We start from the raw sequence: 12,161 nt of genomic DNA, 5'->3' as shown, positions 1-12,161 counted from the left end.
AGTCAAAATAAAAACCAACGGAGAAGAAGGGGGGAAGTCCCGCCTCGTTGTGTGGGCAGCCAATGACCAGCTGGTATACAAAACGGAGCCAGCCAATGGCCAGCTGGTACCAAAGATGGCGACTTACATCAGGAATTAGCATATTATTACAGGCTTCATTTTACGTTCATGTTAGACCCGGGGAACGCTTTGTCCATATTTTTTACAGTCTATGCTCTGAATCCATTGCAAGCATTAGTTTTGCACGACAAACACTCCTTGGGCTAAAAACGGCCATAGTCATCATCACAAATGTGATGAGTACATGTACTTCCTGTACAGAAATGACTGTCAGACCAATACTAGTGTAGTCATGTCGTCATGTTTGCCGTTTTGGAAGATTTGGAAGATTTGTGAAAGTCTTTGAGGAATGTGACATTTGAATAGACAATGCATTACACTCTAAATTCTAAATCGTCTGTCAGGTAGAAACCTCATGTCCAAAACTGTTATATTTCAGGAATAAGAAAAGAGAAAAAAGCTTAAGTAGCAGATCATCAAGCTCAAAATGAAATCTTGCAGATCTGCTACTTTTGATGCTTTCACGTGCCGCTGTTGAAAAGCACAAATAGTTAGAATATGGAGACATGGAGATTTCTGCCCGACAGCAACAGATGCTGTATATTATGCCGCCCTTAGAAGACAGTGAAAGAAAGAAGAAATTAACTGTGTCAGGTTTTATAGAGAATTATATTGGTACAACGTGGGGGAGGGGTGGGGGAGGGCTGACTGGGAGGACGTGAAGCTGTCATTCAGCACTGATCAGCACCAATAAAAAAAACAACCAACAACAGTCGCTTGTAAAACTTCACTCTACCAAGGAAATACAAAAGTAAACAATGATAGCAATGGAACACACAATACAACCATTATTATTAGTTTTCTTTTTTTAGAGGGGAATAGTAGGTCAAAAAGTGATTCTAGAATTGGGACAGGGTTTATTTTTTCCTCACAATTTGTATTTGTTTCATAAAATGGTAAAAAACAACGTTAATATACACACACTGATGTAAACAAAACAAAAAGAAACAAAACAAAACCATTTTTTTAATGGGCTTTCTTTAAAAAGGTAAAATTACAAGATTGACATCACTGACGAACTGAGAACAAAAATAATTAGGTAACTGGTTAATCTCTTTCAGTTAAAAACGGGGAGACAGGAAAAAAGGTGGGTAAAGCCATATTGCGTTAAACCACTTAAACCTCATGCATCCGTATTGTGGAGAAAGATTTAGTAAAAAATAGCAGATGGAGAAGCTCAAGTGTCGCAGTGCGACGCGTTGTGACCTTGTCGATCGTCTATTTTCTGCACCGAAAGCCTTCGCCATAATAACAGAAAAACACAAAATACACTAGTATAAAGCCCTGCTCAACCATATATGGTGTTTAAGTGGTTTAATGCGGGCGGACAGAGACTATACAACGTCACCCCAGTCAGGGTCCAACGACACAAAACAACATAACAGAAGAGAGAGAGACATAGACTATTTACAAGACTGACGTTTTTCTTTCTTTTTTTTTCCCTCAGTTATCGTTTCGACTCGAACATCATCATCACAAAGCAACACAATGCAACAACTCATAGCTGATGAGGACAATGTACTAAGTCAGGTGTGTGTGGGTGTGTGTATGTTTGAGTCTGTGTGCATGTTTGCATGTGTGGTCGCGCGCGTGTAACAGTAGGAGCGTTGACGTTGTGTGAAAAGTTCAAAAAGTTCAATGTTCGTTATTTTTATGCGTTTTGTTTTTTTCTTTTCTTTCTTTCCTACATTATTTCAAGACGTTCCTCTGTTCACAGTCCTCTTCACTCCTTTGTTTTGATATTCATCTTCTCCTGGCTGGTGCCTTCTTGCGACCCTGGGGAAGAAAACCACAGGATTATCATCTACGTAGTGCAGGGGTCTTCAACCAAGTGTTAAGTTAATGTTGTTCCCTGCTTACTACTTCCAGTGAATGTATGTGTTATGTGATGCACTGTGACTTTAAGGGAAGACCGGTGTATACAAACCGGATGTTGTTATACTGTGAGTCAGTTGTTGAGTTGGGGTCTGGCAACGTGCCGACAATAAAGATGTGTTGAGAAACTACAGTTGTTTTATTCCAGTAACAAGGACCGCTTAGCCGAGACAGAGATGAAGCAGGGACACCCAACTGCATACTGTATAAAAGTGTTGCAGACTTTTTCATAGAGATCATTAATGGCTTCATAGACATGTTCCATATCATAATCATGAAAATATATTTTGGAAGCTGACATTTTTTTCATCATGATTAATTTGTCTGCATTTTCTTCTAAACATAACTTCTTGGTAGGGATGGAGCTTGAAACTTGATACCCGGAAAAAATAACGCTAACAAGCTTATCGAGTACCCGGTATCAATAAGCTCTGGGTTTATCGAGCATAGCGGCCCATGATGGCATGTTGAAACAATCAAGACAAGAGGCGATCAAGACAAATCGAATCGCCCAAACTGGCACAAACATGTTGGTCTAAAAGTGTATTGATACCTGCCAACCAGCGCTGCCTGGGTAAACAAAATTACGCAATTAAATGACGTTACACACATTGGCCAGGTAATTGTTTCTTCAATATTATTTTCAAAAAGTAAAAACGTCAATTGCCTTCCATCTGTAAAAAAGTAAAGTATTTGAAGGCCCTAGTAAAATATACTGGTTCTGTTCAGAATTCATTGTCGTCTTCCGTCTTTCCACAAAAGAATAGAAAATGCCTCGATACTGCCGATAGTGAGCTTGATAGGAACCCGATTCGATAAGCCTGATCGATAATGTAGGCTACTTGTTATCAACAAAGATTAACGAGCCCAATCCCTACTTTTTGGTATTTGATGTTGTGTACCAACCTTGGGTGTTGGCTCCTCCTCCTGCTGCTCCTCCTCTGACTCCTCCTCTTCCTCCTCCTCCTCGTCTTTAGCGGCGGCCGCCTTCGACCGCCCGGCGCGCCTGAAAAACACAAACAAACCTCCATTTTAGCACCCATTTTCTAGGAGTTTGTAAGACTAATTCTTCACACACACACATACAAGCTTGGGCAAAAATATAACAATATTAACATATTATGTTTTATCATTCCGATAAAATAAATAGTCTAAATAGGTCAGCCATAATAGAGACATACAGCACCACCCACTGGCGCAACAAAGATACTACAGTCTCTCGCGACACAAAACAAGCTCAGCTATTTGTCTTCCAAAACATGCACTCATTTATAAGCTGTCTAAATATTATGTGCTTTTTAACATTTTATTATTATTTTTTCTTTAATAAAATGTCTAAATTGAACAAAAGAAAACAAACATTTTGATCTATTTCAGACCCGTTCCAAATCCAGAGCAAAGCCTTATGACAAGACAAGAATCAGAGAGCAGATGGAGTCTTACGTGGGTTTCTTGGCGGGAGGCGTTTGTGCTGATTTGGGCGGACGTCCTCTCCTCTTCTGGGGCGTCGACTCTGCCGACTCTGAGCTGATTTACAAAAAACGGGGTAAATGACAACAAGGTCTGTTAGTTACAGGTCTGTAACAGAGTGTACAAATGGATTAAAGGTAGGCTAAGGGCCGATTCATACTCCTATTTTAGAGCCGAATAAAAGTCGGTTCGGCTCTGTTGAGCCTACAATGTGACGTCATTTGAGGTTCGACTCTTCGGTGCTACTGAAAATTTCCGATGAGCCGAAATCATTTCGGCACTACAGCGCCGAAACAGCGGTAAAATAGGAGTATGAATCGGCCCTAAGTGTTACCCCATTTAGATTCTAAAAACACCTTCTAAATCCTGACCTACGTTTTCCAAAGTTTTTTTTATTAAAAAATTACAAAATAATGATGTTGCTAATATATGTATATAGCAACAACAACCAAAAAATGGGTTCCCGTTTTGAAAAGGTAAAAACCCCAAAATGGGTTCCCGACGTCCTTTTCTGATATTCTGATAGTAATCATTGGTATAGAACAGGAGTCTCTCCGTCTCTTTATTAATCAGAAAAAGATCATGTCAGAATACAGATTAAACAAGGGAAACTCTAGTCTAGCAATGATTACTATCAGAATATAGAGCTTTAACCCTACCTTTCAATGAACAACTGAATGAGTGTGTGAGTGAGTGAGTGAGTAGATGGAAAAAGTTACCTTGGCGGTTGTCTCCGTGGAGTCCGGGCCGGACGTCCCGGCTTGGCCTTCACCTCCACCGTGTTCTCGCTGCTCTGGTCCTCCTCTTCCTCGTCCTCTGCCGCTTCCTCCTCTCCTCCCTTCTCCTCCTCCTCCTCCTCCTCCTCTTCCTCCTCCTCGGGGGGCGGAGCCGCCTTCTTGCGCCCCCGCTTCCCTTTGGGCGTGGCAGGCGTGGTGTCCTGGCTGGGCGTGGCGTTCTTCGGGGGCCGCCCCCGCCTCCCCCGCTGTTTGGGCGGGCTATTCTGCTCGTCCTCCGGGTGGTCGTCGCCGTCGTCCCATTGGTCCTCGGGCTCGGCCACAGACGTGGGCGTGCTGTTGGCCGCCGCCTTCTTGCGGCCGCGCTTGGGCTTGTTGTCCTGATCGTCGGCGGAGACGGCCGCTCGCTTGCGGCCACGAGTCGGTTTGTCAATGTCCTGCGGAGGAAAGAAACCCGATTTAACTTTGATTAAGTCATGCTGTGTGACTTTTTCCAATAAAATAAAAAATTACTTTCCGAAGTATTTATGCGTTTTTAAACTTCTGTTAACAATAGGGCCACATATTGTAGTGTGTGTGTGTGTGTGTGTGTTTTGTATACAAAGCTTGTCACTAATCAGTCCAGCGGTTTGGGAGCTTAGCTCTGGATAGTTGGACATGCATAAAAAGTAAGATAAGGTTCAAGTATTTTAAAGAAAGGAGTGCCAGCACACTCCCTTTCGCATGTTTTATTACAAAATTACAAAAAAAAATTACAAAAAAAGGAAAAGGACATTTGTTGTGGGCTGGCACTTCCTTCTTTCAAATTCGTATTTTTGAGCCTTGCACCTACAAGAATATACTCTTCTTGTCTGCTTCTGCAGTCTTTGTTCCTCAAGGTTCAAGTATTTAACACAAGGCATTTCTGTGGCTGGTGTGACCTGATCATTGTTTGTGGTTGGATGTTGTGCACTTTACCTTGTCAGGGCTCTTCAGACTGATGTCCTCGTTCTCACTGTGGTCCATCTCTGTACTGTCATGTCTGCAACAACAGTATTCATGGATTAAACCTACTGTATTATGCGATTTGTGAAAACGGTGAGAAAGGGCTGAGTCTGTGTCAACATGCTGAGTGACCTAACATTTCAGATCTGAATGCTAAAACTACATAGCCTACAAAATAAATACAAACAAGTGTAATTTGCATCAGCATAACATAAGCTAAGCAGTTGACACATTTTCTTCTTTTATGTATGCGTGTTGACAAAAGCTGGGCACATACATATCTTTTTTGAGATTTGGGGACTATGAATTGATTCAGCATGAAGACTAAAGCATTCTAAATACATATACGCATGGATTGATCACTGGTACACCACCCCATAGACATAAACGTAGACGCCCTTTCCGGCTCTGCGGCGCGTGTCACAATTTCCCCGAGATTCCTTGCTAAGCATTTGCCTTCATGAGCGGAAGCTTGTCAAGCATGCGCAACATAAGTCCCGGAAAAGACGCGCTGTGATTGGCCAGTAGTCACTTGAGTGACAGCGAGAGGTCGCATGAGTGACGTCACTTGGGCAGCGACGCAGTATGCCTTCAGCACTTCTAAATAAGAAAGCTGCTTTGTAATCACTCTTTAATGTTTTCTGTTAGTAATCCCCCCTGGCTGATGTTGTATTAATAACTTTGTTGTTTGTGTTTTTTTGTTTGTCTTGTTTCGTATTGTAATGTATTTTCATGACAGTTATATATATAAATAAAATAAAAAAGCCTTCAGCACTGCACTTCTGCTTGACTTCCTGCCTTCATTGGGAGACACGTCGCTCCAATGAACTGCAGCAGAAAATGAGGCATCTATTTCTTCATCTATGCACCACCCTCTGAGCAGACTTGGAAATGAGCGGATTTTACGACCAACGTCCGCCAACGTCACGGCCAAGTTCAAGTTCATGAATTCCACACGTAACGTGGGAATGATCGTAAATGTCCGTACGCTCATGTTATGAGCGTAATCGACGTTGTGAATCTGGCCCTGAGACAGTCTGAGGAAGAGACTCCAAACGTCACAGCTTTTGTGTGTGCAATAAATCATCCGTCTCATTGGGAGCCCTCAGGCAAGCATTGTTTTTTTTTCGTCTTCGTACTGTTCCGATGGCAACCACAAGGTTCAAACCCGGGCTCCCCCAGAGTTAGTGTCCAAGTGTCCTTGAGCAAGACACTGAAGCCTTAATAGCGCCCGATGTGCTGGTTGGTGCCTTGCATGGTTTCCTCTGCCATCGGTGTATGAATGTGTGGGTGAATGTAATGCACAATCTATGTAAAGCGCATTGGATAAAGACGTTAGAAAAATGCACCATTTAGGTTAGATTCTGTGTTCAGTGTACAGGTGTGAGTTTAGGTGTACCTGGTCTTGCTGCGTTGTGGGGAGCTGGGGTCAGACGTGGAGTCGTCGTTGCTGGTGGTCTCCATGCGAGAGGCTTTGCTCTGAAGCTGCTTCCCTGCCGAGGCCAGAGGTTTGTTCACCGCACCCAGTACGTTAGCTGCCTTAGGCTGGACAGACAACCGCAGGCAAGGGAGAGATTACCATTAGGGTCCGGGACTACAGAGAACACCCTCTGAGCTGGTGACAGGAGAGCTTTGGATAACATGTCCATAGCGTTCGCGCACACACTGTTCAAATCCATCAATAATTGAGGTGCTCACTGCTCAAACATCCTGTAATCGGTGTTAGTAGCACATATAGATTAGCTGAAACAATGTAAAAATTTACTTATAATGGTTGTTTCAACATTGGGCTAAAAATTATCGTGTGGTCAATACAATCAGAAGGATCAAATGTCTGCCGCTCCTTTCAAAAGTTTACAGCTTGAAGCGCCCAGGGCGCTGTACAAAAAAAAGAAAAAAAAGGCGATGGTCAGCGCGTCTTTACCATAGAAATACATGGAAGACTGGCACCCCTCTAACTGGAATGAAGCCTAGCATGGGCTGTTTTTGGCAAACAAATTTAGAGTGAAAAACATTTATAGCAGCTCAATAACGCTCAACAATAGTAAAATATCAGCTGGTAAACAAGGGGGAAACATGATTGTGACTAGGGTGGGTGGCTGCATGAAATAACGGTGATCACCAAAGAAAACCAGTGAGCGGACTGAATGAACTGTAAGGTTTTAATGAACGCAATAGCAAGACCAATAACAGCTTTTAGTTTACCTTTCCTGGCGTGAAGAAAGCCTTCATCTCGGGTGGGAGATAGTTCTTTGTGTTGCTGACATTCTGAAACGGGACAAAACAATTAAAGACATTAAAGCTGCATCATTTTATAAATAGTCTCCGTCGTGTGGAAACCTCACATGTTTCATGATTCAAATTAGCAAAGTAGCAGATCTACAAGCTCAAAACTCAACAGCTTGCAGATTTGCTACTTTTGATGGGTTTTTTTTTGTGATACTGTAATATGATCAGGCAGGTCGAGAATCTATGAAAAAAAGGAAAAACTAGATAAAGTGCCAATCGGCACAGGTCTCCACCAGGATTCTTCCTCAGCCTAGTGGGAATATGCGTGCACAGTTTCATCGCAATCGGACGCTGCGTTGAGGAGTTGTGGCCATTTGCTACTCCTGAAAACTGTAGGAGCCAATCGTGGCCAATCAGGATGGAATATGAGAAATCAAACAAACCTGTCTTGATCACATGACTATGGAGATCATGTGTACCGATTTGCGTGAAATTTGGATAAAATCTGAAGGAGTAATAATAGAAAATGTGTTTTACATATGTCGGCCTCCTGGTGGCGCTATAAAGAGCAGATGTGAAAAATTCCAGACAAAGGTTTTTCCTTGGCCTCTAGGGAGTTGGCATACAAAATTATCCACAGATCCGTGCAGTCAGAGGTAAAAACACTTTTCGGCCAGTTATAGCGCCACCTTGAGGCTGAGTTGAAATTGTTCATGTGGCATTTCGTCCTCGGCCTAGTGGGAATGTGGGTGCACAATTTCACGGAAATCACGCGATGTGTTCATGATTTGCAGCATTTTGTTTGAAACTGAGCACTCCTGTGAATTTTGGAAGCCAATCTTAACCAATCAGGATGGAGTCTGAGAAATCTGAAAGACCGGTTTGGTTGAATGGCTCTAGAGAGACTGTGTACCAATTTGCGTGATGTTTGGACACAATCTGTAGGTGTACTGTGCAAAAACTTGTTTTGCACAAAGCGGCCTCCTGGTGGAGCTATAACAGGCCGTTCTGGAAAGTTTGGGGCAGAGTAGCCTCGATACCCAGGCTTTCATTTCGTCTGCGCGAAAGATGAAAGCCTGGAAAAATCCGTGGGCTGAACCAGTCTAAAAGTGGGAGTCAACCCTTCCGGGTGGGCGTCGCTCTAAATGATGTGACGTAGCGCTGCACTAGGGGGGAGAGGAGGGGCCGGGGGTGACGGACAGATCGATGAGATCCAATCAGGGTGCGCGCATTTCTGAGGCGCGACCCGCCCCTCTAGACGAGAAATGTCTCTGTTTGGGTCAGGCTAGGGGCAGAGGTTCATGGTTGGCATCCAGGGAGTGTGTGTGCAAAATTTGGCATCGACCGGGTTAACGGTGGCCGAGATTAGCTGCTCACGGACGGACGGACGGACACACGGACGGACACACGGACGGACGGACACACGGACGGACGGAGTGCAAAACATACTCTCCCCCATGCCTTCGGCTGGTGGAGACAACTAAAGCTTAGAATATGGAGCATATCTCTATATTCTAACCTTTTTTTTCCATAAAGGTTTCTGCCAGACAACAACGGAGGAAAAATAAAAGGTTTTCCAAATTGAGGAGTCAGTTGGCCTGGCACTGAATTCTCATTTTGTTTAACTTCATTATTCAGACTGAAAGAAACACAGTCAACGAGCGCTACTAGCATGTAAACAAAAGCGGTAAAATATGTCGGATGATGATGTTTATAAAACCTGTCGTTTCTGTAAAGAAACTATTTATCAACATAGGTCGATTTAATAGCCAGATTGATATGGTCGCAAGTCACCGCAGTGGGGGCAGCCATGTTTGTGGTTTGATGCCGTCGAGTGACGGGGCTGATGGCCAATCAGCTGCTGCGATCAGATTTTCGATCGAGACTGACGAGGCCTCATCATCAGATCTGAAACGCCAGGACATATTCTTTTAATAGTAGCGATTCAGGGCTGGAGTCAGTCCCTGTTTCCCAATAATGTATAGAAGTAACGGGAGGGCAGGACAGGGTCTTTGGGTGGAGGGACCTACCTTTTCTGGTTTGGTGAAGTAACGGGAGGGCAGGACAGGGTCTTTGGGTGGAGGGACCTACCTTTTCTGGTTTGGTGAAGTAACGGGAGGGCAGGACAGGGTCTTTGGGAGACTCCAGGCTGTAGGTGGTGCTCTTGGACATGATTATGTTCATCGCTACGTCACACACCGTGTACAGTTTCTGCCACAACACAAACACACACATAATATTTGTATATCAAGAAACGTTTTCAATATTAAAGAAAATAAAAACACACACATTGGAATCTCAATGGAATGGTGGGATAGCAGAAGAGTCAATATACCTCGTTGATCTTGGGGTCGTTGGGCGACTGGGCATCCTTCGTATTTTTGATGTTCTCAACCATCTTCCTGATGAAAGCGTGGCTGTTGTTCTCATTCTTTGCCATGATGATCTCCAAGACAAACCACAGAGACCTAGACACACACGCACACAATTCTGGAGTTGAAATTATTTTTTCAATTTTTATTCGGTTCCATATTTTTAAAGCGTCGGTGATTGACCGTTTATGAATTTATTATTAGTTTTCATAAAAAAAAAGGTATCTAGTATATACCCTACCAGAAATACAGTGAGAACCACTGCTCGACTAAATCACACAATAATACGTACTCTTTGATTTCCTTGAGCTGCTCGATGTCCTGTACTTTGACGTAGTCGGGGTCGTGGACCAAAAGGTGGATGGCATAGGGGACCACATACTCCGGCAGGAGGGAGAAGAGCTTCTCTGTTGAACACACAGATAATATTAAGCATTTTGGGCGGGAACCCCTTTTGGTGTTTTAAACATGTTATAATTTAGCTATTGAAAAATAGCAGATCTACAAGCTCATAGCGCACCACTCTGTGGCGCGCTATGAGCTTGTAGATCTGCTATTTTTGAAAAATCGTAAAAAAGATATTTATTTCAGAAAATTGGAGGATTTATGAGGTCAGGCCTGAATGGGTTAAGCATTTTGTGTGGATGACCGCAGATGACCGCCAATCGCACGATCATGAGAACACCAGCCCAGCACTGTCTACAACCCGCATGTTTGTGGGGGTTGTGTTTTTTGCAGCCCTTCGTTGTCATAGCAACTACCAATGGAAAGATAATTGTTCTCCTTTCAGTGAGGGCAAATCATTTATATTATCCACTGCGAGGGCGATAGTGGATAGTGTTAACAGTCGTGGGAAGGGAATGCCATGAAAGAAGCAGCCAGCTAAATATAACGTTTGTGAATGCACACAGGACACTTCAGCAAACATGGGTGGGTGGATGAATTCAAATTGGAGGAAAATAACAAGTCAATGTGCCTTCTTTGTTAGAGAACAATAGCAGTTCTAGTTTAAGTCAGTGTGCCTTCTTTGGTAGAGAACGATAGCAGTTCCAAAATGAGCACAATAGTGGTCCTTATTGTTCCATTGTTCCATTATCTGATGTATTGCTTGTATGATGCTACTAGCGTCCCCCAATTAGCGGCCCGCGGAGCGCCCCCTTGTGGCCCGCGGGGGGTGGGGGGTCCAAGCTATAAATGGGGGTCAGTAGCCTCTGCATGTCAAACTGGGGGTCCTTTTCAAATGGGGTCTTGCCCTGATCATTAATTTCAGGGCAAGACCTCGACCTCGCACGTGCCGACTCGGCCCCCAGCCTGGTACCGTAGTTAAAATATGGCCCTTGAGGAAAATTAATTGGTGCCTTACCCGTTGTGAAATACTTGTGGCCGCGGGGGGTACTGCGCCCTGGGTGCGTTTTTGATTCACTAATACATTAATTATTAATTATTAATGTGTAAAATTTAAAAAAGTGCTTCGTTAAGACCTCCATATTATTATGGTCAATGCCTGTGTGAAAAGTGGGAGTGATTGGTGCAGGCGGTGAGGAGCTACGGAAGTGTTTCTGACACACATTCAGACAGACAGACAAATCATATATATATATATATATATATATATGATATGATGATGATAGAGGGTATGCACATGACATCATCGTACCTGGAAACTATGCAGGAACGCCCACTGAGTGGCAAAAAACTACTTTCTGGCCTTGACAGCCCATTCATCCTAACAGAAAAGTCCTGTCTGATTGCATTAAACAATGTTAAACTCACCAACAGCTGTACGAAAAGCTTTAATTATCCTCTATCTGCAAAGTTTTTGTTTCATAAAAATCCACCATAGAAACGTTATGAGCTACTTTCTGTCAAGAAATGCCCTGCATAAGTCACCGGGTTTGGATGGGATACCACCTGAACTATACACTCTGTTTTGGGACGATCTGGGTCCGCACATGCATGATATGTTTCAGTTTGCGATTGAAAGGGGCTCCTTCTCCAGAGACGTTAATGTAGCCATTATATCGAAGAAGAAGAAGAAGAACAAAGACCCCACGGAATGTGGGAGCTACAGGCAGGTTTTATAGGCACCAGATTGGCCACTGATAATGTTAGACGATTGTTGCATATTATTGACCGAGCTGGTGACCTCCGATCTCCTGCTGCGGTGCTGTCGCTCGATGCTATGAAGGCCTTTGACCGTTAGGAGTGGCCTTTTCTGTGGGCGGTGCTGGATAAGATGGGATTTGGTCCCACATTCATCACATTGATTAAGGTATTGTACTCAAATCCAACAGCGATGGTATTAACAGGCAAGATTTGTTCTCCACTATTCACGATAGGCAGGTCATCGAGGCAAGGTTGCCCCCTTAGTCCTCTC

General features: G+C 43.5%; 1 protein-coding gene across 2 annotated transcripts in view; it reads right to left on the bottom strand.

Moving 5' to 3' along the window:
- Positions 1–710: 710 nt before the first annotated feature.
- The window catches only part of pds5b (PDS5 cohesin associated factor B), a 68,157-nt gene continuing 56,706 nt past the window's right edge, over positions 711–12,161 (bottom strand). For both annotated transcript variants that reach the window (XM_083787815.1, XM_083787816.1), the window contains exons 26-35: positions 10,077–10,191; positions 9,748–9,880; positions 9,504–9,623; positions 7,389–7,451; positions 6,583–6,728; positions 5,157–5,220; positions 4,185–4,636; positions 3,439–3,522; positions 2,902–3,001; positions 711–1,896 (exon numbers count right to left, since the gene is read on the bottom strand). In XM_083787815.1, the coding sequence (XP_083643941.1) occupies positions 1,864–1,896; positions 2,902–3,001; positions 3,439–3,522; positions 4,185–4,636; positions 5,157–5,220; positions 6,583–6,728; positions 7,389–7,451; positions 9,504–9,623; positions 9,748–9,880; positions 10,077–10,191 (1,310 nt within the window). In that variant the 3' untranslated portion in view covers positions 711–1,863. The remainder of the gene's footprint in view (positions 1,897–2,901; positions 3,002–3,438; positions 3,523–4,184; positions 4,637–5,156; positions 5,221–6,582; positions 6,729–7,388; positions 7,452–9,503; positions 9,624–9,747; positions 9,881–10,076; positions 10,192–12,161) is intronic.

The sequence above is a fragment of the Protomyctophum parallelum genome, assembly GCF_964188405.1.
Source record: "Protomyctophum parallelum genome assembly, chromosome: 1".
Taxonomy (NCBI): domain Eukaryota; kingdom Metazoa; phylum Chordata; class Actinopteri; order Myctophiformes; family Myctophidae; genus Protomyctophum; species Protomyctophum parallelum.
Note: the sequence above shows the minus strand (reverse complement) of the source record. Positions and strands in the feature narration are given on the sequence as shown.